A 23,486-nucleotide genomic window follows, 5' to 3' on the forward strand; every position below is an offset into this window, starting at 1 on the left:
GTCTAGAGCCCTGGTGTTGGGTTTTCCCAGATCAAATCACATATGAACATAAACAATAAAACATTAAATATATAGATGAATATAAACAACGGCTTTATTGGGCATTCAGTTGTATTAAAATACAACAAGTTCCGAGACGCAAGTACAGCGTGATGACATCACGAACATACTTATTATCACCTAACGCTACCTTGCACCATAGTGACGGGTAATAATAGATTATGAAGGATTTTTTACGAGCCTGTCAGTCAAAATGACGGACAATAAAAAAGTCTAGCGCAACCTCTGGTGTGTACGTGTGAAAATGCGTGTGCTGCAGTCAGACAGAGAGGGGAGGAGCCTATAGGCCCATCAGTTTAACAGAGTGGATGTAGCCGCGGATGATGAGAGAAGATGAAAAGAACGATTGACAACTTTTTAGTGAATAATGGTAAGTTAAGGCCTGATCCGTCCGAAAATCATAAGCAATGCTCTGACACGGAGCCATCAACCTCCCAGGTTATGTCCTGGTCCATTTATCTTGAGATGTTTTAAGTTTAAGTTTCAGTTCAGTGAAGCACTTTAAGCACCAACACTTTTTCAGTAAGTTACCTTTCTTGTAGAATTGTGCTCCAAATAAAGAACTTTATGTTGACCAGATTGTTAGTTAATCATTTACAAGTCAATTTTGCCTATATGGACAGCGATTTAAAAAAAAAAGTGAACAGGTAAAAGTGCGGTGTTAAATGCGATGCGGTTGAAAATTTGGGTGCACCTAACTTTTGTGCTGGTGCACCTAAGAAAAAACGTTAGGCGCACCAGTGCAACCAGTGCAAAAAGTTAGTCTAGAGCCCTGAATGCACATGTCCTGTCTTGTCATGGTCACTTTATAATAGGGATGCACCGATAGGATTTTTTTGCAAATTTTAACAAACAACTATCGCCCGATTCCGATATTGGTCAATTGCATAGTACTTTACAATACTAGCTATTTTTTTATGCATTAAATTAATTTTACTGAACATGAATTGGATCCATTTAACATTTTAAGAGAGGCACAAGTTAAGATAAAAATACAATAAGACAACATGACAATCTTCAAAGGTAATTTTTGCTATCCAATATTATCCAAAATTAACTCATATTTGACTGAACATTGATTATTCAGACATGCAACTCATTGCCTCCATGAAGTTAATCAATAAACAATCCGTATCGTCCTATTTCATGCTATTGCCGATATGCCGATGGTGTTAAATTAATCCAATATCGGTGCATCCCTACTTTATAGTGATTATTTCAGTTTTACTTCACTTTAATTAAAAAAATATTATATAAGGGAGAAATTAGGTGTAATGATCCTATATTGACATTGACAAATATTAATAAACGAAGCAAAAAAATAATAAATGACAATTTATATGACAATAAATCATAAAAATTATACCTCATACCTCTAAAACAGACAATTAATCGCCATCATGCAAGTATTTACTACACAATTAATTGTCATACAAATTGCATAACTGTGACAACCCTAGTACACATATACTGTACTTTGAGAAGGGAGTTTAACAGCAACTGTCTTAAATGCACTGTAAAAAGTATATTTGATGAATAATAACCTAAACGAATAACAAAGTCAAAGGACTCCGGCATATGGGGCTCGCGGTTACTAACCTCGTAAGGACCAAAGTCAACTCACAAGAATTACATTAACAACATCATGACTTAGACAACTTTGGAGCCAATAGATTTTTTTTACTAAAGAGTTCAAATAAATATATCAAACAACAAACAAACTTCAAAATTCTACCTATACTGTATATCTTCCCATACACTTACCCCACCATCATCTATTACAAGTGTACTGTTTTTATTTATTACAAAGACACAAATCAAAGTTCATTTCTGATATGCCACATGATAGCTCTTAAAGAAATAGTTCACCCAAGAATTTTACTCCGCGCATAAAACTTTGCTATTATGATGGTGAGTAAATTACGGATTTATATTTGGGTGAACTATTCCTTTAAGATCTATTTAATGCCTAGTACTCCTTGAATATATTGAAATAAAGGTTGAGTAAGAATACAGTCACTTAGAATTAAAGATATTATAAAAATTCTAGATATTTTTCCAACACAGGGCTTTGAGTTTTTATGTAGGGGATAATGTCCATCTGGTTGTTATCACAAGAATAAACCCTGGTACATTGAAGGGGTTTATTTTGCGATAACTACTGGCTGGCTGTACATTATTCCACGGCTACAGTACTTATGAGTAAATTATTGGCCACATAATTCTTCTGATATTAAATATTTTATTAGCTCATTTGTAATAAATGTAAACCTGTGAAATAAAACAATTCCTACTGGCTTTAGTTCAAACAAGATGAACAAGCACTGATGGTTTAATCATTAGTGAATAAAATCTTGTATTGAAGGTGACCGACTATAATATTTACTAAGGACTTTTGAACTTGGTACTGAAGCTGAGACTCAGACACATTTAGGAGAACGTATGAATGGCTCTGATTTGTTAAATTGTTGCAGTAGAACCATAGTTCAACTTAATTTGACGTCATGTTGTGATTGTAAGAGGAGGCAGCCAGGGTCACCTGAGGATGAGTCAGAGCCATCTCATCATTCATGCCCCACCAGCACAACAACTGTAACCTCCCCAAACCACCCTGACAACAGGGTTTTAGATTATAATTTGGGAGTGGTGAAGATGCCAACATGCCATCCATGCCAGAGTTTATCAGTGTGTACTGCTAAATGCGTCACTGGTTCTTTCACAGTTCAAAGATTGGTGAACAATCAAATTAACACAGCTGAAGTATTAAAGCTGTATTAAATTATTATTAAATTCCTCATGGTCGTCCAAGGAATACACTATACCATAGTGCCATGTTTCCCAATCTTTCGGTCTTCAGTAGTACAGTACACCTCCATCAACATTAAATGTGCTTTATTTAACCCATATTATACTGAATATCATTCATCAATAACATTTTAAAGTCATATTAATAAAATAAAAAACCATTTCAGTACTTTACATTTACGCATTTGGCAGATGCTTTTATCCAAAGTGACTTACATTGCATTGTATTATACATTTGTTTCTGACTATGTGCAATCCCCTGGATCGAACCCATGACCTTGGCATTGCCAGTGCCATGCTCTTACCACTGAACCACAGGAAATCTACTGTTTTATAGATTTAACAAAGCAAAATCTAAATCTTTTTAATTTGACCTCTGTTTGGAACTCGATGCCATTAAGAACCTTTACGGGTGCACGGTGTGGGAAAACTGGTGGTCTTAAAACTTCATCATCATCATCAACATTAAATGAAGAAAGCCCATATTCTGGAACTGTCCACTGTCCTGTGCATGCCAAAACAGGTGCATTGCACATCTCATCACCACAACACGGTATGAGTGTCTGATTATATCTTTCCTGATGTATATACTACAGAATTAAACAGTCAGACTTCTTTAATGTGACAGCTAGCCTTAAAACTTCAGCATCACCATTGCAGGAAGAGAGTAAAGATTCTGGAAAAGTCCACAGCAGCTATGATGCTGATGACATGCTACAATAAAACAGCAGCACACGAGTCTCATCATCACCATCAAGAAGAAGAGTGTCTTAAACCTGTGTGCTGTTAAACAAAAGGTCGTATCCATGACAGACATGGACATCAGGATTAGTAGTTGACTCATGTGTTTCCAGTCGATGATTCCTAATACCGTCTTGTACCACTGATTATGTGGTTCATGCAGCTATGCAATAAAAATGGACTTGTATACATGCATCCCGTAATCTTACCACGCATCTCCTGGCATTTAAATGCATGAAACGATGCCCACAGATTATGATTTTTATCGCTGCTGAACAGCAGCCAACACTATTTGACACGATTCAAGCACGCCTGACAACCTTCAACGGGAGTTACGCATGTTACCTCTCACCTTTTCAACGCGCCGAATACGTTCGCGCACATGTTGAACGGGCTCCGTTTCCATCAGCTAATCCACTGAAACGTTTATTGCACTCCAGTGATGTCTGGATGGCAATGCTATGTTGCAGTGACACTGGCTGAGATTGGGATTTAGAGCAGCGCCAGCAGCATCACATCGGTATGGACCGCATTCCTGCCCCTCCCCTCTCTTAATAAACTGGGGAGACCATTCCTCACAAAAGGAGAGGGCCCTGCTACTGTACCATCTTCCACCTGGCTTTGTAAACCCGATCAATGACACTTTCTTGCCGATAGAGTGACAGACGTCACATTAATAGATAACGAAATTGCCTGTTCCACATCATGTCGCACTTTAAATAAGCGCATTTAAGTGTGAAGTCAAAACGTGAACTCCCTTAAATAACACAAAGTGGTTTCATCTTTAATGCACAGAAACGTCAATGAATTTGCTGTATACGTAGTCGCCGAGTTGCGCAAAAGAATTGAAAACTACATAAATTGCTTGAAATAATCTGCCTAGCCTAGCCGGGTGTTACTTATTGTGCCCCTTAAAAGCCCACAAGACAGCCTGGCTCTCTTTAAGAGCACATAGCAGTATTATATTATAGTAATATATATAACAAGGACAAAATCATATAAAGACATTTCTTATTAAAAATTATGTTTAACGGGCTGCCCATCCTACCTGCAAAACCACCGGACAGCCATTGGTGCGCCTGTGTTTACAGACGTAACACAACGCAATTTTCCTTACCACCGGGGATACATGTCTAATGACACTAACCTGCTGGCCAAACGTAAACGCGTGTTACGGTTTGAATGTCAAAAATAAATCTAAATGTTTCTACAATTAACATTGTGCTGAATCTGTGCTTTATGCAACAAAACTAATATAATAAATTTCTTGTGTTGTTAACATTTATTTGCCAATAGAATATAATGATCCAATGATGAATGTAAAAATGTATTCAGCAAAAAAATATATATATTGTTAAACAATGTGAGAAACAACAGTTATAAACAAGAATTTATTAATTTAATTAATTTCATGTGGAAAATAGTAAACAAACATAAAGACATAGTTAAAGGACAAAGTGGTATCTATAACCTTTGTTGTTGTTATTGTTTCGTAACTCGTGAAATGTTTTGGTCGTCCAATATGCTAAAAAGCGGAAGTGGAGAAAATGTGTGTGTCCTAAACGTTTTAATCATGCATAATTTTTCGTAAAACAAAACGAATTACTTATGTAACACCAAATTGTAACGATGTTTGTTTTCAAAATATATACCCTCTTCTGGCCAAAATGCTAATACATAAGTGCTGTAAAAGACTTTTAACTTGTTATCGTCCACCATGTTGAAACATCCATAGATTATGCAGCACAGCCCACAATGTATAAATCGTTCATATGTGTCGCCAAGGTAGATAACTTAGTTAATCGAAGATGAATAGAAAAACAGTAGGTTGGGTATTTTTTAGGTCCTTAAATCCGCGGCACATACCCGCTCCCCTGCCATTAAGGAGCCAATGTCGAGGTTATCGACAAAGATCGAGCCAGGCAGCAAAACACGAAACGCGAGCAGAGGTTGGTAGTTTATTACCTTTCTCAAATTAACTTTTTAACTTATCACTTATCACTCAACATTTTTTATGACACCTGTTAATGCCATATATTTTGTTGTGTTAACATATTTATCATACAAATACAATGCAAGGGCAAAAATGGTTTTCATGTTTTGAAAATGTCTTAGAAAACTACCATGTGTTCATTTAGATGACTGTTGTGTTTTTTATGTAGAGGTCTGGATTCAGTCCAGCAGCAACATCAAAATATGACTGGATCGGTCCACCAGACAGACTGTCAAACCTGAGGCCAATAATATATCACATCCCAGAAAATGAGACTCCACTGGAAAGGAAATTAAGGCATCTGAGACAGGAGACAGAGGACTGGAACCATATTTTTTGGGCCAACCAGAACACTACCTTTATTAAGGTATGAACCACAAATGAATGGTTACATTTTCCTTTGAATGCAACAAATGCATGTTCACCATCGTCACCGTTAGGTGGCAGCATTGTATTTAACATTTTTTCTTCAAAAAATATTACTGTATCATGGTCTTAATTGCAACAAGGATATAATGGTTTGTTTTAATTAATTAATTAATTAATTAATACTATTTTATCTTAGGAAAAAGAAGAATGTGTACAGTCACAACTGAAGGCAAAAGGGTTGTCAGAAAGAGATGAAGCAGGTTAGAGGGATGACCTCCTATGCCCATATTCATTTGTGTTACTAATTTGCATATATTAAAGTGATATACCGAATGCCTCATATGTGCTCAGGTATAGTTTGTCATTTATTTCTGATCCAGGAAGAAAAAGGACTTTAAGCAGTGAGGAAATGGCAGTGTTCTACAAATATTTCTTAGACAAAAACATTAAAAGGCATACCATGTATAACAGGTAGAATTCAAACACTTCATTAATCTGAACAATTTACAACACTATTTTATGTCCTTCAACTGTTAAGTAACTTCTTTTGATGTTCTCCAAACATCTTTCTTTATCAGGGAGTGGTATAGACGGAATTTCACCATAACCCTTCTAATGGCTAGAGTAGCTGTACACAACATATGGAGGACACTGGCTGGATGGAGGAGGGGAATTGGGCGAGAGAAGGGCAAACCTGCATAAAACTCAAATAAAGACTCTGTAAATCAATCATTGTTGCTATTCCTCCGTCTATGTGGACAAAAAAAACAGTAGTTAGACCGAAGATTGCGTCAAAACCTGGAAATGTTACGAGATCAAAATAATGAAGAGGATTGTCTTCCTGTACCACGACAGGGTATTAATAAGATAATGTATTATATTTATCTTTTTTTGTTGCTGTCAATAAAATGAATTCTTCTTTTATGAATTCTCTGACTATGAGCCAAACCTGATTTAACCCATACAGTGTGTGAAGTGATGTGATGGACTAAAGCAGCTTTGTAAGTCACAACAAGTTCCAAAGAATGCTAAAGGTATCTCTTAGGTAATCCTATTATAACCATGACCTTCACACAACTGTAATACATTTATTTTTAAAGTTTAAAACCTTATTCCTTCTAGAGTAATGTCTTCTGTTTAGGGGGGTATTAAGGGAAGGGAAAACAAACAAGACAGGATAACATTTAATATTTGTAAAATTCTTATATGTAGCCCTTGTATATGCTTTTGTTGGAATCACAATAGTACATATAAAACTATAAATTTTAACGTTTTTATTAGAAACGAGGAACATACAAACCAAAGATCCCTATAAAGAGATACAAAAATTAATAGCTCATACAATAAATAAAAAATGAATAAACGTAGAAACTTTTAAACTGTTTTGCATATAAAATAGCCTAGATTTTCAATTATTTGAGGTAGCTACGCAATAAGCGATATTTTAGCATTTGTTTATGAAAATAACTAACAAAATCATATACAAGTAAATAAACTAACATTCACAGACTACCACATCTCTGAAGCTAATATTAACAGAATGGCCAGAGATGAAAGAAAAAGAATCCGATTTAGGAGTAAGCTGTAAACCAATATTGTCTTTCATTCCCTGGATGACATCATCACGAGGAGGAGTGAACCTGCTGGAGCAAGATCAACACAACGCCATTTTCACCGTCTACAGACCAAGATGCATGCCTCTGACCTGAGATCCAACTCCTTTCCTAAAGTCTCTTGTCAGACATTATAATAATGTGATTATATTTTTGCGTTGGACTGCACTGTGCTTTGTGATCCTGCTGTTGGAATCAGACCGCCAGTGGCAGGAACTTCCCCCGTCGCGCTCCGGAAGACACACAACCGGTTAGACTGTCCGATCACAGTCTCAAATCATCGCGATAAGTTCGATAAACATTATATTAACTTTGAGTGTGGTGGTGGGAGACCACAAACAACAAACCCTCTTACGCTTGTGAGTGATCTGGATGTTCCGCAGAACGGTAAGATTTGCTTATCATGCTAACCAGCTAACGTTAACTGGCACGCTTAGCTTTCTGGGAGTGTCCGTCTAACGTTACATGTCACATTATAATGTTTACATCGCTTTTAAACGAGACAGATGGTATTCCCTCTGGTTCATGGGGTTGACGGATGTTTAGAGGTTTGATGTTGATATTCAGAGGTGTGATATAAAGAGGATGTCAGAGGACACAGAAGCCGAAGCAGGCCATGACATGCAGCAGACCAGTGTTACTCTGAGTCTGTCACTGCACCAAAGAGCTGCTAGTCATTGCAGCAGATACCTGTTTGTGATATAGCCCTAAACTAACCAGAACATCAGGGTTAGATCAGTATTAATTCATTGTTAGTCATTGCACTAAAGAGCTGTCCGTGATATAGGTTTAACTCAGGACATCTGTGTTATTAACTGCATCAGTTAAGAAGTCTATAACACAACCCTTATAGTAAGTGAGCGTAAACTCAGATGTAATTGTAAACTATATATATATATATATGCAATCGACATCGCCCCAATAATCAGACGCCACCCCCCACCTATATATATATATATATATATATATAAATAAAATGCATAAATGAAAATGATTAGAAATGTAAGATTGAGTTAGATTGATGTCATCAATAGATGCATTTCAACTTTTAGATCATTGTCTATCTTGTTATGGTCTTCTCAATTCTTTTCTAATGAATGAAAGTGGTGAAAACAACATGTGAGCTTGTCAGACCTGTAATGTGATGAATAGCATCAACCCAAACTATGTGCTGTAAGGAATTTAGTGTAGTTGTTGTAAATTATACATATCATTACTAGCCTTTATACACTTTGCTGATCTGTAACTCGCATATGTTTTTACTAGCTTTCATAAATGTCGCATTTAGGTTTGGTGTCATCTGTGGCCACAAGGTGTCTGGTGTTGTAGCTTTTTTGATTTGTATGCAGATGGTTCGCTCTGCTCAGTTGACTTACCGTTTGTCTTTGCTCACTGAAAGCTTTTCTGTTTTGGTGGAGGGGACGCAGTCTCTGAGCAGCGAGTGTCAGGATGTGCCGCCAGCTGCGAGCTCGGGGTCCACTGCAGTGGCCTCTCAGTGAGAAGGTGGCTCGTTCCCCTGTGATGAATCAATGGGACGGTTATAAATTTGACTCCACACAGGAACACAAGCACGATTTATAGCATAGACTTGTGCTGCAGCGAAAATGTCAATAAACTTATGATTGTCCTCTGGCATGTTATGCTGAATGCTGGGATAGGCTCCAGCTGGATAAACGGAGTTAGGGGGAATGTATTGATATTATGCTAAACACGCCACTCTGTATAAAACTGTGACGTCTGACGTCTTTGTGATGTAAATGAGACAGTGTTTTGTTGTATTTGGTATATGTATGTATGTTCAGCGTTTGTTCACCTACAAAAAGAACTGTTGTGGTTCTGGTTAGCTGGTACAGTAAGGTTTTACATTAGATATTGATATAATAAGGTGGTTAGTATAATTCTTAATACACGCATGATACAGTAAATTGACAAGAAGCTGAAATTACGTTTCTAAAGGCAGTTAACATTTCATTTACAAAACATTTAATTTAATCCATTTTACTGAAATTTATACAGAATTCAAATAGAGGCATAAGTGGAGAGTGGAGACAGTACACCTCGTTTTCCAGTTTTAGCTAATAAGACAATCGTAGCATTGTGACTGTTTTTTATTCATTTTTACTTGAATACACAGGTTGTTTCTCTTCCTCTTTATGCTTTTGCTTAAAAATACACATATAAAAGATACTTCCTTTAAATGACAGAGGAACAGAGGAAAGTTTAAGGGTAACGCCATAACATTAACAGTGAAGGTCTCTGAAGTTGAGCGGGTTTGACTGGAGTGTCAGAATAATCAGAGCTCATTGGAATGAAGCACTACACAGTGATTTCTCATGGCTGAATCTATCCCACTGCAAAACAACACACTGAAGACTGTGAAGGACACAGACACCAGTCTGAGATGCTCAGTTTTAAGATCAATAATTATAGTTGAGCCATCTTAGATTGAAACTTTGAAAGAAGATTAAGGCCGGATTCACATTTCGCGTCTTTTCCGCGCGCATATTCGTTATTTTAAATGTAGACGCGCGGCAGCCGCGCGGAAATAGGGGGCGACGCGGTCGCGACGCTCATGCGGTGCGACGCTCATGCGGTGCGACGCGCTCTTTTTTTCAGGCGCGTCGGCGCCCCATCGAGATGAAAAAATCTCAACTTTTCAGAAAGGCGCAAGCGCACCGCAGGTCATGTGACAACAACCAACCAGCCAATGTAGACAAGCTCAATGAAGATAGAGACACAGATGATCACAGCATAACTAAATCTAGTAGCAGAGTTATTGCAAGGTATTTTCAGTGCATATAATCCAAATATCATTTATTTATACCTCCTCGTCTCAACGGCTATCATGGCCCATGGTTGCTTAGAAACGGCAGAAGCTCTGCGTGCGCAACTGCCGGAGCGCTTTGTAAAAAAGGAGAAAGCAGCGCGTCTCGCGTTTTGCGCGCGGTTTTAGACGCGAAATGTGAATCGAGCCAAACAGTGCATATAGAGTTTAGAGAATAAAACCAGGCTATGCTATTCTGAAATATCATACTACAATACCATACTACTATTACCTGTTTATTTTAGTTTATTCTTTGTCTAGCAGGGTTTTTCCTGATTCAAAATGAGGTGGAGGTGGTGCCATCCTGATCTTGTACACACACACAAAGGCCTTTAAGTGGCTTAACCAAAGTGACTTTGACATATTAAAAGTTCTAATAAAATTAGATGAAAATGACAATTATTAAGTTATATAAACATGACTTTTATTCAACCAAACAGAAATGTTTTTTTATCAAACATTTTCAACTAACTTTTTAGCCCGCAGAAGCCAACTGACTCAACCAGTCTTACTAAATGAGCAAAGCTCATTCACATCTTGCATTCTCTGTAGTTCACTTTAAATGATTCTATGATCTCTTATATTCGCTAGTGACTGAAAAGTTCAATAGTTTAAATGAATCGGTTCAAATGAGTCATTCGTGTGCGAGTCGTTCCGAACGCAATGTGTGTTTGCACGACATTTGACGGAGACGGCCGCCTCCAATTTCACTATGCAGGAATAACCCTGTCTACTAAAGGTGTCACAATATTCTGGGGTGTCAGTAGCCGTGATATTTAAACCCGTGATTATTAACATCAGGTTATAATACACATTTTATAATTTAATAAATAATTTAGCTCTAGTATTTTGTTGATAGTAGAGAGGGTTGCAGCTGTTTAACATTTTGTCTAAAGAGACAGAATGCTTACAAACTCTCTCCGCCTCCAAACACTTGTATTTTGAATGCGAATCATTGCCAAAAACAAGAGAAAATGAACAAAATTAAAGATGAATTTGACTGATAGCATTGTTTTATTTGAGGTTTTTATTTCAGATGATAACACGATTATATAGTTGTAGTGAATTCTTTTGGCCACAGTAAATTAGTCTGATTTTGTCAAAATATGATATTGTGACATGCCTTGTGTGTACCAAGCACACTTTGCAAATGGTATGCATGAATTATTTGAATGGCCTACTACATTTGCCCAAATATACAAAGTACAAAAATACGATCACTGGGTACTCTATCCCACAAAGTGTCACGGAGCCCCACAGACAAGAGCAGACAAAGATCTAGCTAAGGTATGTATTTATTAACGAGCACGAATACTGAGACAGGCATATACTTTCAACACAACAAAACAGCGTAACATAAGAGAACGGACAATGAATGCATGGGAAGACCGAGTATATAAAGAGTCCGGCTGATGATGGATAATGACGGCAGGTGCAATGATTACAAACAAGGGACAGGTGCAGGAGCGTGGGGCGTGATGGGAAATGGAGTCCTTGGGGGAAACACAGGAGAAACAGGCGGGGGGACAGATGAGACTGTCCCTGCATTCCAATCAGCATACTATCCATTCTAATAGTATTTGAAAGTAGAATTAGTGTGTCCCAAATCGTAGTATGTTGAAAATAGTATTCCAAAGATTCCCGGATGGTCTACTACGCCCGGTAGAAATTCGAAGGGCAGAATGATGCACACTCTGCTGATATTACCCACAACTCACTGCGAGTAGGCAGAGTTTAGTGACGCTCCACTGCATTAATAAATTATATAACTGATGCGTCACTAAATTAACAAATGTAAGTATACAGTAAACATTACATACGAAATAAGGAGTGAATAAATACCTTAATGGAAAGAAGAGCTGTATTTTGATGTGTGTGACAGTTATTGGCCACAATGTTGTCTAGGCAACAAAGGCCACTTCCGCTTCCTGTTAGTATGTCCCGGTGTGTGCCATCTCTTTTGCCATGTAATCAGAAGTACCTACTATTCCAACACAAAAACAGTACCTACTATTGGGCATAGTATAAGTAGGCGAATTGGAATGCAGGGTGTGACACAAAGCAGTGCACTAGATAATTAAACTTATTTTATTGCTTATATTTTAGTTTTTTATTTTATAACTTACATTTTTATCAAGATGAGATCTAAATTAAACATGCTCTTGTGAGAAGAGTACAGCATACTACAATTTGAAATGTTTACCATTTTTCTTATTTACCAAAAAGTCGACATTAAGTATGCTTTACATTCTAAACAGATAAACTCCATTAAGATGTGATGTCAACATTATCACTTCCTGTGACTTGACAGCATGAATGTTGTTATAGTTACAGGCATGATGAGTTTGACCCTTTTTCCTCCTGAGGTCACAGGAGAATATTTCCACATTGACAGGGTCGTGACTCATGAGTTCTGTTCAATCTCTTCCTCTCACTCTGCTGCTTTTTAAATTACAACTTCCTTTTTATTATTGCTATCTCTTACTGTCTCACACTCTTCATATTGAGTAATGAAGGATTGATTGCTATCATTGGTTATTGACTCTAAACTTGAGTTCAGCCCTCGCTGACAGGCAGTGTTTGTGTGTGTGCAGCTCTTATTCATTTTTAATTTCTCTTCAGTGTTTCACAAGTAACACTATTTACGTTTTGTCTGTTATTGTAAGAGCTCTCATACTTTCAGATTTAATGCACGCTTCACAAAATTCAGATTTTTTTGGAGTGTTTAGGATTCATTTGAGTTTTTAGGATTCATTGTTTGTATTGATTTCAGATGATGAAGTCGGATCCATTCTTTCAAGCCTTTATTTTCATGGCTTGTTCATAAATATTTAATGAACACAATTGATAGGAGCTCTGATTTGTACTGAACACTTCAAACCTTTCGATCTAGGGCTGTAGCTATCGATTATTTTAGTAATTGAGTATTCTACCAATTATTCCAATCGATTAATCGAGTATTCTGATAATAAGTACTTTTTCTTTATTAGATAGATTAGATTTAGATTTTTTTTAGATTTTAGATTCAATTTATTGTCATTGCACATGTACGAAGGTACAAGGCAACGAAATGTGACCTCTGCATTTAACCCATCCAGAGAGTAGTGAACACACACGTACCCCCGGAGCAGTGGGGGTACGTGTTTTTTATTAAAGAGCAATACTAAATATACAAGAGAAAATAAGACAAGGTCTCTTAAAATGAACAACTAATTTGTTTCCTTTTAGAAAAATTTACATATTTATTGCATCCATTAATATCTGTGAAAACTAAACCCATTTAGTACATTCCATTTCCATATTACATTCAACATAAAAAACATAACATAAATAAAAATAGAAAGAATAATTTCAAAGGTAAACAACTAACTTCAGCTTATGCATGATGCTTTTAGTTTACCTAAATTAGTTAAACATTTTCAAAGTTCTGTTTTTTTATCTTTTATTATTAAATAGTAATATATTTGTCCACATAAAACTATTGTAGTTAACTGGACCTTTATTTTGGCAGGTCGTCGGAAGACGCTTATTTTTTAGTGTGTGTTTAATAGCTTCACTCAGTAAAATGTTCTGAAATAAACTCTCAGAGCAACTCTGGAGATGAAGTTCATGTCCTCACACAGCGCAGACGCAGACAAATCCATGAGAATCACGCGTGTGTAGCACGTTAAACTGTGCAGTTCATTCACTCAGACACGCAGAACAGCCAGATGGCATGTTTAAATAACAGGATTCGGCGTCCACAAGTCCGCATCTAGTTATATGGACTCAATGCAGCCGGACAACAAGTTTCACTCGAAAAATAGACTAAAACTAAGTAAAATAGCGGTGCGCCATAGAAACGAGCACAACGAAAACGCACTTCACACAAACAAGCGGCTCTGTTTAATGCACCTGCCAAACTGTATCGCATGAGTGCTACACTTGTAAATACATACAGTTTTATGTCGCACTGTACAGCCCTGTTAGGCGCTGTACAAACCTCTTTCAGCCTTTGGACATATACATACTGTGACGCGCGCTAGTCAGACAGGATACACTTTGCCGACTGAAGTCCTAAAAGTTCGGTTTAAATTTAAGAAAAGTACCAAGCACAATGTTCTCTCACCATTCTAACGCGCACACACACACTGTTTGTCGCAGTCTCGCGGTTGTCAGCAGAAATGAAAACCGGTAGATTTTTTCTGTAATTTATACTGCCAGATATAATGTCCAGAGTTTTGCGGGCTGTGCGTCAGTAATCATGGTCTGTGGGGAAACGTGGTGCTGCGTGTGTACTGTAGTTAAATGGATTAAACCAAGCTTCGAGGCAAAAAAAATGCCTCGATGATTTTTTTGTATTCGAATTGCTCAAGTTACTCTAGTTACTTCCAGCCTTCATGAACACTGCTGTTTCCATAATGGCTTCACATGTGGTTTTTATGTGTTTTTGTGGATAGTTAGCGGTAATAATGTTTAGCCTTCTCCCATCAGTTCAGAAACAGCAGTGCTCTCTACTTCCATTATACTACTGAACGCAGATTAGATTACCTGTTACCTTCTAATATGCAGTTATAAGTGTTTTAGGGGGTTCTGTGTGCTTTGAAGAGGGATAACATAATCCCAGAGTCAAGCTTTAAAGCAGACATTTACACTTCAAACAGAAGCATGAAAAATGCATCTGCTCAGTTTTCCTGCTCTCGCTCTCACTGTATTTTCCACATACCATGCATGTATCTCCTTGCCCCGCCTCTCTGAAACGTGCAGATTTTTTACAAAGCTCATTGCTCTGAAAAGCGAGATGTGCTATGATTGGCCAAGCGTGTCCATACTGCAAGCGTGTGACGGAAATGTAATGCCTCTTACCATATTTGGAACATCAGGTTCCAAAGCAATTTTACTGACAGGTACACCCACCCAGAGCCATTGAGAGAGAGAGAGTTCTGCCAACTGAAGTCCAAAACGCTGGAGCGTCATGTGATTCATGGAGCCTTCAGATAGTTCCAGGAAGTTATGTTTTCTCTTTAAATGCTTTATTTCTTTCATTTTTTTATTCATTAAATGGCTTTCGTCTTTAAATGGGTTAGAAGTTTACCGCAGTTGGTCTGTTTAGTGGCAGCTCCATGCGTTACTAGTATCTTCCGGGAATTATTGAGAGCCTCCATTGCTGTGAAAAAACTGTTCCATTGGAGTCAACGGAGTTGACGCGACTCACTCTCTCAATGGCTCTGCCCCCACCTTACTTGCATATACATTTGGGCGGTCTTAGTCAAACCATACCATGAACTGACGTAGATTTGTGGGGGTGTGGTTACACGAGGCGTTTCAGGCAGGTCTGGGTGAGCATTCGCTTTTACATAGAATGCATCTTTTGTTACCACACTTTCATTTTTGCAATTTTACATGTCTAATACATGCATGGGCAACTTATAACACACCAAAGACACAGAAAAACACGTATTATGACACCTTTAAAACCATCTGACAGCACATCATCATAAAGAATAGGATCTCAACATGCTTAAGATTAGGTCAATATTTTACATAAACAATGTAATGTTTAATGCATAAATTGCATAAGTAAGTAGTACCGTTTATAAGTGTTGTTGTTAGCTGTTTTATTTCAATAGGATGTACGTCAGCACATGTGCTTTTATGGACATGGCTCATCCAATCAGAATTTAGTACTAGCTCTATCTGTCTATAGTTGTCAGTTTTTGCTTTTTGTTATTCAAACTATCGTAAAACGTGGTCAGAAAAGAACTGTGAAATTGGTCTTTTAAAATGCTCTGTTTTTGCAGCAGTTAGCGTTTCAGTTCCCAGCAAGCAGTATTGTTTCCTGCCTGGTGGTTGTCACATGACGGACGACTAGATGCTTTATAGGTCACATGAATCTCTGTCGTCCACTTCCTATCTTCCCTCACAGGAATACGGCACGGGTCCGCCTATTCTTGACATTAGGATTGCAAGGAGGAGATTGTATGCTTGCTTGCACCAGAGCCAGTACTCTGACCGAAACAAGAACATTAGGACATTAATTCCAATGGATAGACTTTCCTATCATCTTAGCTCTACCCTGGTTATATTGCATTTGAAAGGACAATAATACCAGGTTCTCTATTCTTTTTTTGTTTTCCTAACTCCTTGGGGGCGTGTTTCATCATCTGTTTTAGCAACGGAGATCTGTCTTACCAGGTGAGGTGTGTCTTGGCAACAACACATGGACAATTTGCTTTATGTCATATAAGGTATTCTGTGTTATACTTGTAGTCCAGTTCTTGACATAGGTTTGCATTGTCATAGTAATGAAAATGAAAATTCAGATTCTGATTAATGTTTGCAAATGTGAACCTGATAGCTGGTCAGGGAAAGATATGCTGTATTTGTTACAGTATTTGTTATTTGTTATTTGTTGACTTAAAACAATAAGGTGAAAAAATCATAGACCTACAGACTTGAAGATGCAAGAGACTTAATAGTGGTCTCGGTTGAATGCTTTTAATGCTTTAGTAACCACTCAGATCACCCCTGCAGTCACAAAACAACACATTAAAAACACTCAGAGCACCTAAGCACAATCGTGGTATGTATTGCATGGGCAAGCAATCTAGTTATCCATGTTAACCCTGTCTGGGATAACACCTTCACCTCACTGATGTCCATTCATTGGCAACTCAAATACCTTTAAGTGAAGTGGTCAATGTTTCAGGCTTTGCAAGTGGACTAAGTAAGCAGATTTACTTCATACAAGCCATGCTACAAGGTCTCATTATCCGGTTACATACAGGTAGACATGTGACAGTCTTAAAAATCTTCTTACATTTTAGCATATACAGTATTATAAGGTATTATGTTGCATTTCAACTTTTTAAAATGAATCCACAAATAAATGAATAAATTAATTTAATTTACTGACTTAATGTGACTTCACTATTATATGTGCCTGCTGTATTGGATGTCTGCACTGGAAGCTTCAAATACCAGAAAGAAAATTCCTTGTGTGTGCGAGCACACTTTGCAGTAAAGCTCTTTCTGATTTATAGATGGCTGATTATGCAGTAGATTTGCATTTCTTTCCTGTGTTGTCAATAAATATAGCAATACTGTTTCATACACATGCATTGATTGCATTGAAAAAAGTATAAATTCTTCTCATCATAAGTTGAGAAAATGTGCCCATATATATTACTAGAATTATGCACTGCATTTCTAATTGAATTGGTAAAAATATTTTGCTAATTTACAAACAATTTGTGTTGAATACCGGCATACAGTAAGTCTACATACGTGTGTGAATGCAACATGAAAGCATGGGACAGGGAGCATCTGGATTAAAGCAAAGAAAAGAGTTTGAGAAGATAGATAGATGTATGGTCCAGTTGAAATGGTCACAGTGCGTGTTAGGTCCAGTTCACCATGGTGTTTTATGGTAGTTGGTCGGGAATTCATTCTCTTGCCCAGAGCATTGGACGATTTGTCAAGTTTTTTTCTTTAGCTCACATTTAGTGTGACGACTTCTTCAAAGCATAAGAAGAAGATAGAGAATAAAGGTCGATGGAGAATGGAGTTACTGATACAGATAACTAAACTAGAAAAAGCTGATAATTCATAACATTTAGTCTTTTATCATTATAAATGACTATTGTGAATGTGTAACTTCAGCTAGGCCTATAACTGTTACGTGAACAACCAGTCAGCTATTATACTGTTACATTGACTTCCAAGTTAATTTTAGACATGAATAAAAGTTATGATGATTTATTGACAATCATCAGTAAATGGGTCCAAGTTCATAATTTATTTAGTATGTGCATCATTTGAAGGGATAGATTTTCTTACCTTCATATCATTTCAAACATGTATGACTTTCTTTCTTCTACCGAACACAAAAGAAGATATTTTGAAGAATGTTGGTAACCAAACAACACTGACCCCATTGACTTCCATTGTATGAACACAAAACCACTGAGACATTTCTCAAAATATCTTCTTGTGTGTTCCACAGAAGAAAGAGTCATATACAGGTTTTAATTGGCATGAGGATGAATAAATGATGACAGAATTGTTATTTTTGCTTGAACTATCCCTTTAATTCATATCTGTACAGTTAAGCAAATTCACACATGATCATAATTCAGACTTGACTTTTCTCAATCGGATTATTTGTGTGTTGGTTAGGATGCGTGAGGACATGTCGAGCGTGGTGTGTGTGAAGGAGACGGAGGGTCAAGGGGACCCCGGTGAGAAGATGTCCCAGGATGAGCTCCTGTGTCGGACCCGGGAGGTCATGCAGGGGCTGGAGGCTCTGCGAGCGGAGCATCAAGCCATCTTGGACGGTCTGATGGGGACTCTGCGCTGCCTCAAACAGAGTCAGGAGGGTCGTGCTGTGGAGGAGAAGACGACTATGATCCAACGCTCACTGGAGATGCTGGAGCTGGGTCTCAGCGAGGCACAGGTGCATTGTGGGAAATCTTTTAATGGTTAGATTGAAGGGTGGAGGTAAATGTTTTTTATTAAGAGGTGAAACTAATGGTGATACCTTTGGCTGTCTGTAATATCCATTGCGCAGGTGATGATGGCTCTGTCAGGGCACTTGAGCGCAGTGGAGGCAGAGAAACAGAAGCTTCGAGCACAGGTACACGCATGCACACCTTAGTAAATTAAAAATTCAAACAAGCTCTCAGGTCCATTGCGTCAAATTCCAGATAACACGCATGAATAAAATGTATACCTTGAAAGGACGGGACAAAAGTGTAAATAAAATTGACTTGGCCACAGTTTATTTGATGTATGCATCAAATGGCTTTGGGTCTGCACCAAGAGCTTCATGCCCTAAAGCTTCTAGGTTTTGTGCCGTTTAGGTGCGGAGGCTGTGTCAGGAGAACCAGTGGTTGAGGGATGAGCTAGCAGGAACCCAGCAGCGGCTGCAGAAGAGCGAGCAGAGCGTCGCCCAGCTGGAAGAGGAGAAGAAACATCTGGAGTTCATGAACCAGCTTAAGAAATATGACCAGGACCTCAGTCCATCTGTAAGACTTGCTCCAAAGTTTTTCCCTCTGTTGGATGTCACTTTTTTCTGTTTGTCTCACTCTGCTCTTCTCAATCTCTCATCAGGATGATAAGGACTCTGATTCCAGCAGGGAGACACTGGATGATCTTTTCCCAGATGAGCAGGATGAGCCGGGGCCTGGCAGTAAGTCAGAATCCTTAATATGGCCAATCAAGAGCAAATAAGTTTGATATAAAAGTCTTATTCAACATTTAGAATAGTCTCTTACTGTTTTCCATGGCTGTATTTGCACACACATCACTAAAGCAGTCGTTCAGTATCACATCAGTATCAGTGTAAAGTGATGTCCAAAAATGGGAGGGCACTTCTGTGTTGCAGCAATTTTCACACATTTTATGTCACAAATTTGCTTACTTTAGATTAGTGACTTGGAAGTAGTGCATTGTCTTTAAAATAAGTTTCTTTTTTAACATATTTTAGCCAAGAAAATCAGTGTAAAGTAAAGGTGCAGTGGGTTGAAGAAAGAAGAGAATGACAGTCCCTTCCGATATTTTCTGCTAGAAGCTGTTCCTGTCTTTTATTTTGTTTCCTCCCTTCCACTTTCTCAATTTTCCTGCCGGATAATCGCTGCATTCATTGCGGTGCAGGATCAAAGGCTAGCGTGGGTTGTGTCGTGGCAGAAAGTGTCTGTTGCACACGGGGGGTTTCGGCATCGTGTGTCTCGAGCTGAATCCCTAGCCTGCTTAGATTAGCTCTCACACTGACACACGAATGCCAGACTGCTGTTTCACTGTCAGTGATGAATCCCTACAGAAGAATCAACTCCTGCAGGGGTTTTCAAACAGACAGACATTAATCTGCTCTAAGAAAGATGGAATTAATATCTTCTCCACATTCCTAAAGTGGTCGGAACATAATCCTCTCACTGTCTTTGCTTTGCTCTGCTGTATTTTTGATTAATTCTTGGTGGTTTATTTATTGAAGTTTCAAATCATAGTTTCTGGAACTGTCCAGTGAAAAAATAGTGCCTCATTACTCTCAATGACTACACACAAATTTTGGTTTTGGAACATACTATAGCAAAGTTCAGTGTTGACCATGTAATACAAATTGGTGAAAATGAATAAAAGTAACCATACCTCCCCTCTTCAGTCCAGCCTCTTCACAGCAGTGCAGTAGCAGCGGCGCAGCAGGGTGGGTACGAGATCCCCGCTCGTCTCAGGACCCTCCACAACCTGGTGATCCAGTACGCCTCACAGGGCCGCTACGAGGTGGCCGTCCCTCTCTGCAAACAGGCTCTGGAGGATCTGGAGAAAACCTCTGGCCATGACCATCCAGATGTAGCCACCATGCTCAACATTCTCGCCCTCGTTTACAGGTCAGTACTAGTGCTATAAATATGTAGTAAACGTGTAATATATAATTGTTTGCCGTCTCTTTGGAGCAAATTATAAAAAGGTTTGATAAAAGTTTCTGATTGTAGAGAAGTTTATCTCATATTAACACCACGACAGTCATAATTTTCGACAGGATAGTTGTGACTATTAAAGTGAAGTGACATTAAAATATGTGTTCTGAGTTTGTCACACAACAGAAAAGTGTGTTATTAACCACCAAGCCAAATTTGAATAGAAAAAGAAACATCCAAGTAAATAAAATAAGTTATCAAAATCTTGTAAAAATAAGAGAGAGAATGCAGGTTAGACAGCTTTGTCTATTTGTAGTGGTTCTCTCTTGAGCTAATAGGGTAAATGCTGAGATTGCTGATAGCGAACCAGCTGGGTGGATTATATGTTCGTGCTCCTTCCGAATTTTGTTAATTAAACATCATTCACTGAAGCACGTCACGATCACGCGCAGTGATCCTGCTTCCATTCGCGTTATTCCCATCCGTCCGTTCGCATCTGCGTTACCATTTGCTTGTTATTTGGCGTGAGATTTGTTTAGTTTGGCAGAGTGAGAGCGTCAGAGAGCCTGAAAGCGTGTGCGTGAGAGCTGACAACCCCTGAGCTCATCGTTGAGCAGACACCTGATGCTAGGCGCTCTAGTGATAGGGGAGGGGCCATGCATGCTCAGACTCTCCATTGAATCATCGGTCCCCGTTTTAGCAAAAAATCCTGAACAGAGATATGGTGAAAAACTGTTTAACGGTTTAACTCCACAATTCAGTACTACATGCTTCTGGCTTTGTCAGCAATACATTTCTAACACTTATAATTTGTTTAGAAACAATTCTCAGAATTCTCTTTACCCGGATTTTAAAGGGTGGCACTTTATTTTACAGTATGTGTACTTACAGTGTACTTAACCACCAAATTACTTTAGGGTTAGGTTCTTGGGTGGAACCTAATAACACAGTAAGTACATGTAGAACAAGACTGTTATGAACGATATGAAAGTGAATAAAGGATGACAGAATTTTTGGGTCAACTGTCCCTTTAAAGGGTGGTAAGGCACTGTTAATTCTATTCGATTTCACTTTATTGTTGGAATTTCTTCCCAAATTTGTCTCATGTCCCACAGCGCTTACTGTCCTACAATAATTCATGCCCCCACGTTAATACACATCCACATCACAACACATTAACATTGACAATACCCATAGACCCCCATACATTTGCCATTCATTTAGAATCCCAAGATCTACTTTGATCCCCAACTCTTGATATATTAATTTTATCGACTGATACACAAAGGATTTACGTAACCTATTCAGCCTAGCGTATGGTACTCTCAATCTTCTATTTGAAGGCAGAAGTTGGTATTCCTCGTACAGAATATGGGAAGGATCAGCCATGATTTTATCTGTCAGAGACAATATTTTTTCTTATACAACTTAATAAAACTTGACTCCAACATTTGACCCACAATTTTAGAATACATAGATATCAATCTGACCAGTCTAGTTTTAGTTTGAATAGAAATACAAATATACCATGCACATATTCCATACTGTGTGACACTTTGTATCAGCGATTGAAAAACAAAGAAGGATCTGTTTGCCTGCACCAAAGGATCTATAAAAAAAGTATAAAATACTTTTATCTTTTCCTAGCTTAGTACGTAGAGACCATTTTTAGTATGTCGTTTGTAGATTTAGTCCTCAGAACATTGTGCCACTATCAAAGCATTGCTATATTTGTTTAAGCATTCCACACAACCTGACATAGCAACATTTGCTCAACCAGTCGTGTAAGTTAGGGACAGGGCTATTTGTTTGACCAATGAATGGTGGGGAGTGTTTGGAAACCTGTTCAAAAACAGTCATGATATGATGACATTTGGTGATGCAAGTGGTGCGGAAATAACACACTTCACTTGTGTAAAAAATGACTTAATACCTTAATAGATACAATATGGTGGTATTACAAAATGCTTTAAACCCCAGCTATTATGCCATCACCCCGTTCCCATGGAAGCAGGTTTTTGTAAGAAGGACCTTAGTAACTGCCCTTTCTTGCATAACATGTACCAATAGATTTACGTCAGAGTGTTTTCTACTCTTCAGGGACCAGAATAAATACAAAGAGGCTGCAAACCTCCTCAACGATGCTCTGGCTATCAGAGAGAAGACACTGGGCAGAGACCACCCTGCGGTAAGAACCAGTCCCACCCTCATCAGCAGTTTGTCTGCTGTGGTGTGTATTGTGTCTATAGTTTGTATTGTAGTTTGCTTGAGTAGTTCTTAAGCTGTGTTTGCTATCATGTGAAGCTTATGTCTCACCCTCTCATCAGGACCAGCGTCCCACAATTCTCTGCAGAGGTTAGATGCTAAACAGCTCTTGAAGAGCAACACACCTTCTGTTTTCTTTTTCTTTCTGGCTTTTTCTTAGGGTTGGGTGATATATTGGATATTTGACATATCTCCAGTATATTATTCAAATATATTGAATATATGAAAATTAGAAACATTGTAAGTTAATTAATGCACTTTTATTTGGCCATTAGGTTTCCTGAAGACTGTCATCACTACTACGGTAGTTGCTGTCTTGTGACTAAGCATTAAGACTGAGATTTTAATAACGTCCCAAACAATTTTTGTAGATTGAGTCAATTGATCCAAAATTCTGAATCGTAGATTAATTTCCATCAACA

At 38.1% G+C, this 23,486-nt stretch overlaps 3 protein-coding genes across 5 annotated transcripts in view; 2 read left to right on the forward strand and 1 right to left on the reverse strand.

The window, feature by feature from the left end:
* Positions 1-4,744, reverse strand: part of bag5 (BCL2 associated athanogene 5) — an 18,550-nt gene extending 13,806 nt beyond the window's left edge. Inside the window, exon 1 of one of the 2 annotated variants that reach the window (XM_057342777.1) lies at positions 4,655-4,744. In XM_057342777.1, the coding sequence (XP_057198760.1) occupies positions 4,655-4,677 (23 nt within the window). In that variant the 5' untranslated portion in view covers positions 4,678-4,744. Of the gene's footprint in view, positions 1-3,958; positions 4,141-4,654 lie in introns of those variants that run through there. The other variant, XM_057342776.1, reaches the window with a different exon arrangement.
* Positions 4,745-5,151: 407 nt separating this feature from the next.
* LOC130558782 (cytochrome c oxidase assembly factor 8) lies at positions 5,152-6,896 on the forward strand. The gene is made up of 5 exons (XM_057341385.1): positions 5,152-5,555; positions 5,769-5,966; positions 6,165-6,228; positions 6,349-6,439; positions 6,547-6,896. Exons 1-5 carry the CDS (start codon positions 5,415-5,417, stop codon positions 6,668-6,670), a joined length of 618 nt encoding a protein of 205 aa, XP_057197368.1. The 5' UTR covers positions 5,152-5,414; the 3' UTR covers positions 6,671-6,896.
* Positions 6,897-7,589: 693 nt separating this feature from the next.
* Positions 7,590-23,486, forward strand: part of klc1a (kinesin light chain 1a) — a 32,553-nt gene continuing 16,656 nt past the window's right edge. For both annotated transcript variants that reach the window (XM_057341383.1, XM_057341384.1), the window contains exons 1-7: positions 7,590-7,968; positions 18,563-18,839; positions 18,954-19,019; positions 19,246-19,410; positions 19,496-19,574; positions 20,544-20,769; positions 22,900-22,987. In XM_057341383.1, coding sequence (XP_057197366.1) covers positions 18,564-18,839; positions 18,954-19,019; positions 19,246-19,410; positions 19,496-19,574; positions 20,544-20,769; positions 22,900-22,987 — 900 coding nt within the window. In that variant the 5' untranslated portion in view covers positions 7,590-7,968; position 18,563. The remainder of the gene's footprint in view (positions 7,969-18,562; positions 18,840-18,953; positions 19,020-19,245; positions 19,411-19,495; positions 19,575-20,543; positions 20,770-22,899; positions 22,988-23,486) is intronic.

The sequence above is a fragment of the Triplophysa rosa genome, linkage group LG9 (assembly GCF_024868665.1).
Source record: "Triplophysa rosa linkage group LG9, Trosa_1v2, whole genome shotgun sequence".
Lineage (NCBI taxonomy): Eukaryota > Metazoa > Chordata > Actinopteri > Cypriniformes > Nemacheilidae > Triplophysa > Triplophysa rosa.

Excerpts from the sequence above, each read along its gene's own strand:
- LOC130558782 (XM_057341385.1), top strand. The coding sequence starts at position 5,415 with ATGAATAGAAAAACAGTAGGTTGGGTATTTTTTAGGTCCTTAAATCCG. Across the intron at positions 5,556-5,768 it reads AACACGAAACGCGAGCAGAG|AGGTCTGGATTCAGTCCAGC; the intron begins GTTGGTAGTTTA and ends TTTTTTATGTAG. Across the intron at positions 6,440-6,546 it reads AGGCATACCATGTATAACAG|GGAGTGGTATAGACGGAATT; the intron begins GTAGAATTCAAA and ends TTTCTTTATCAG.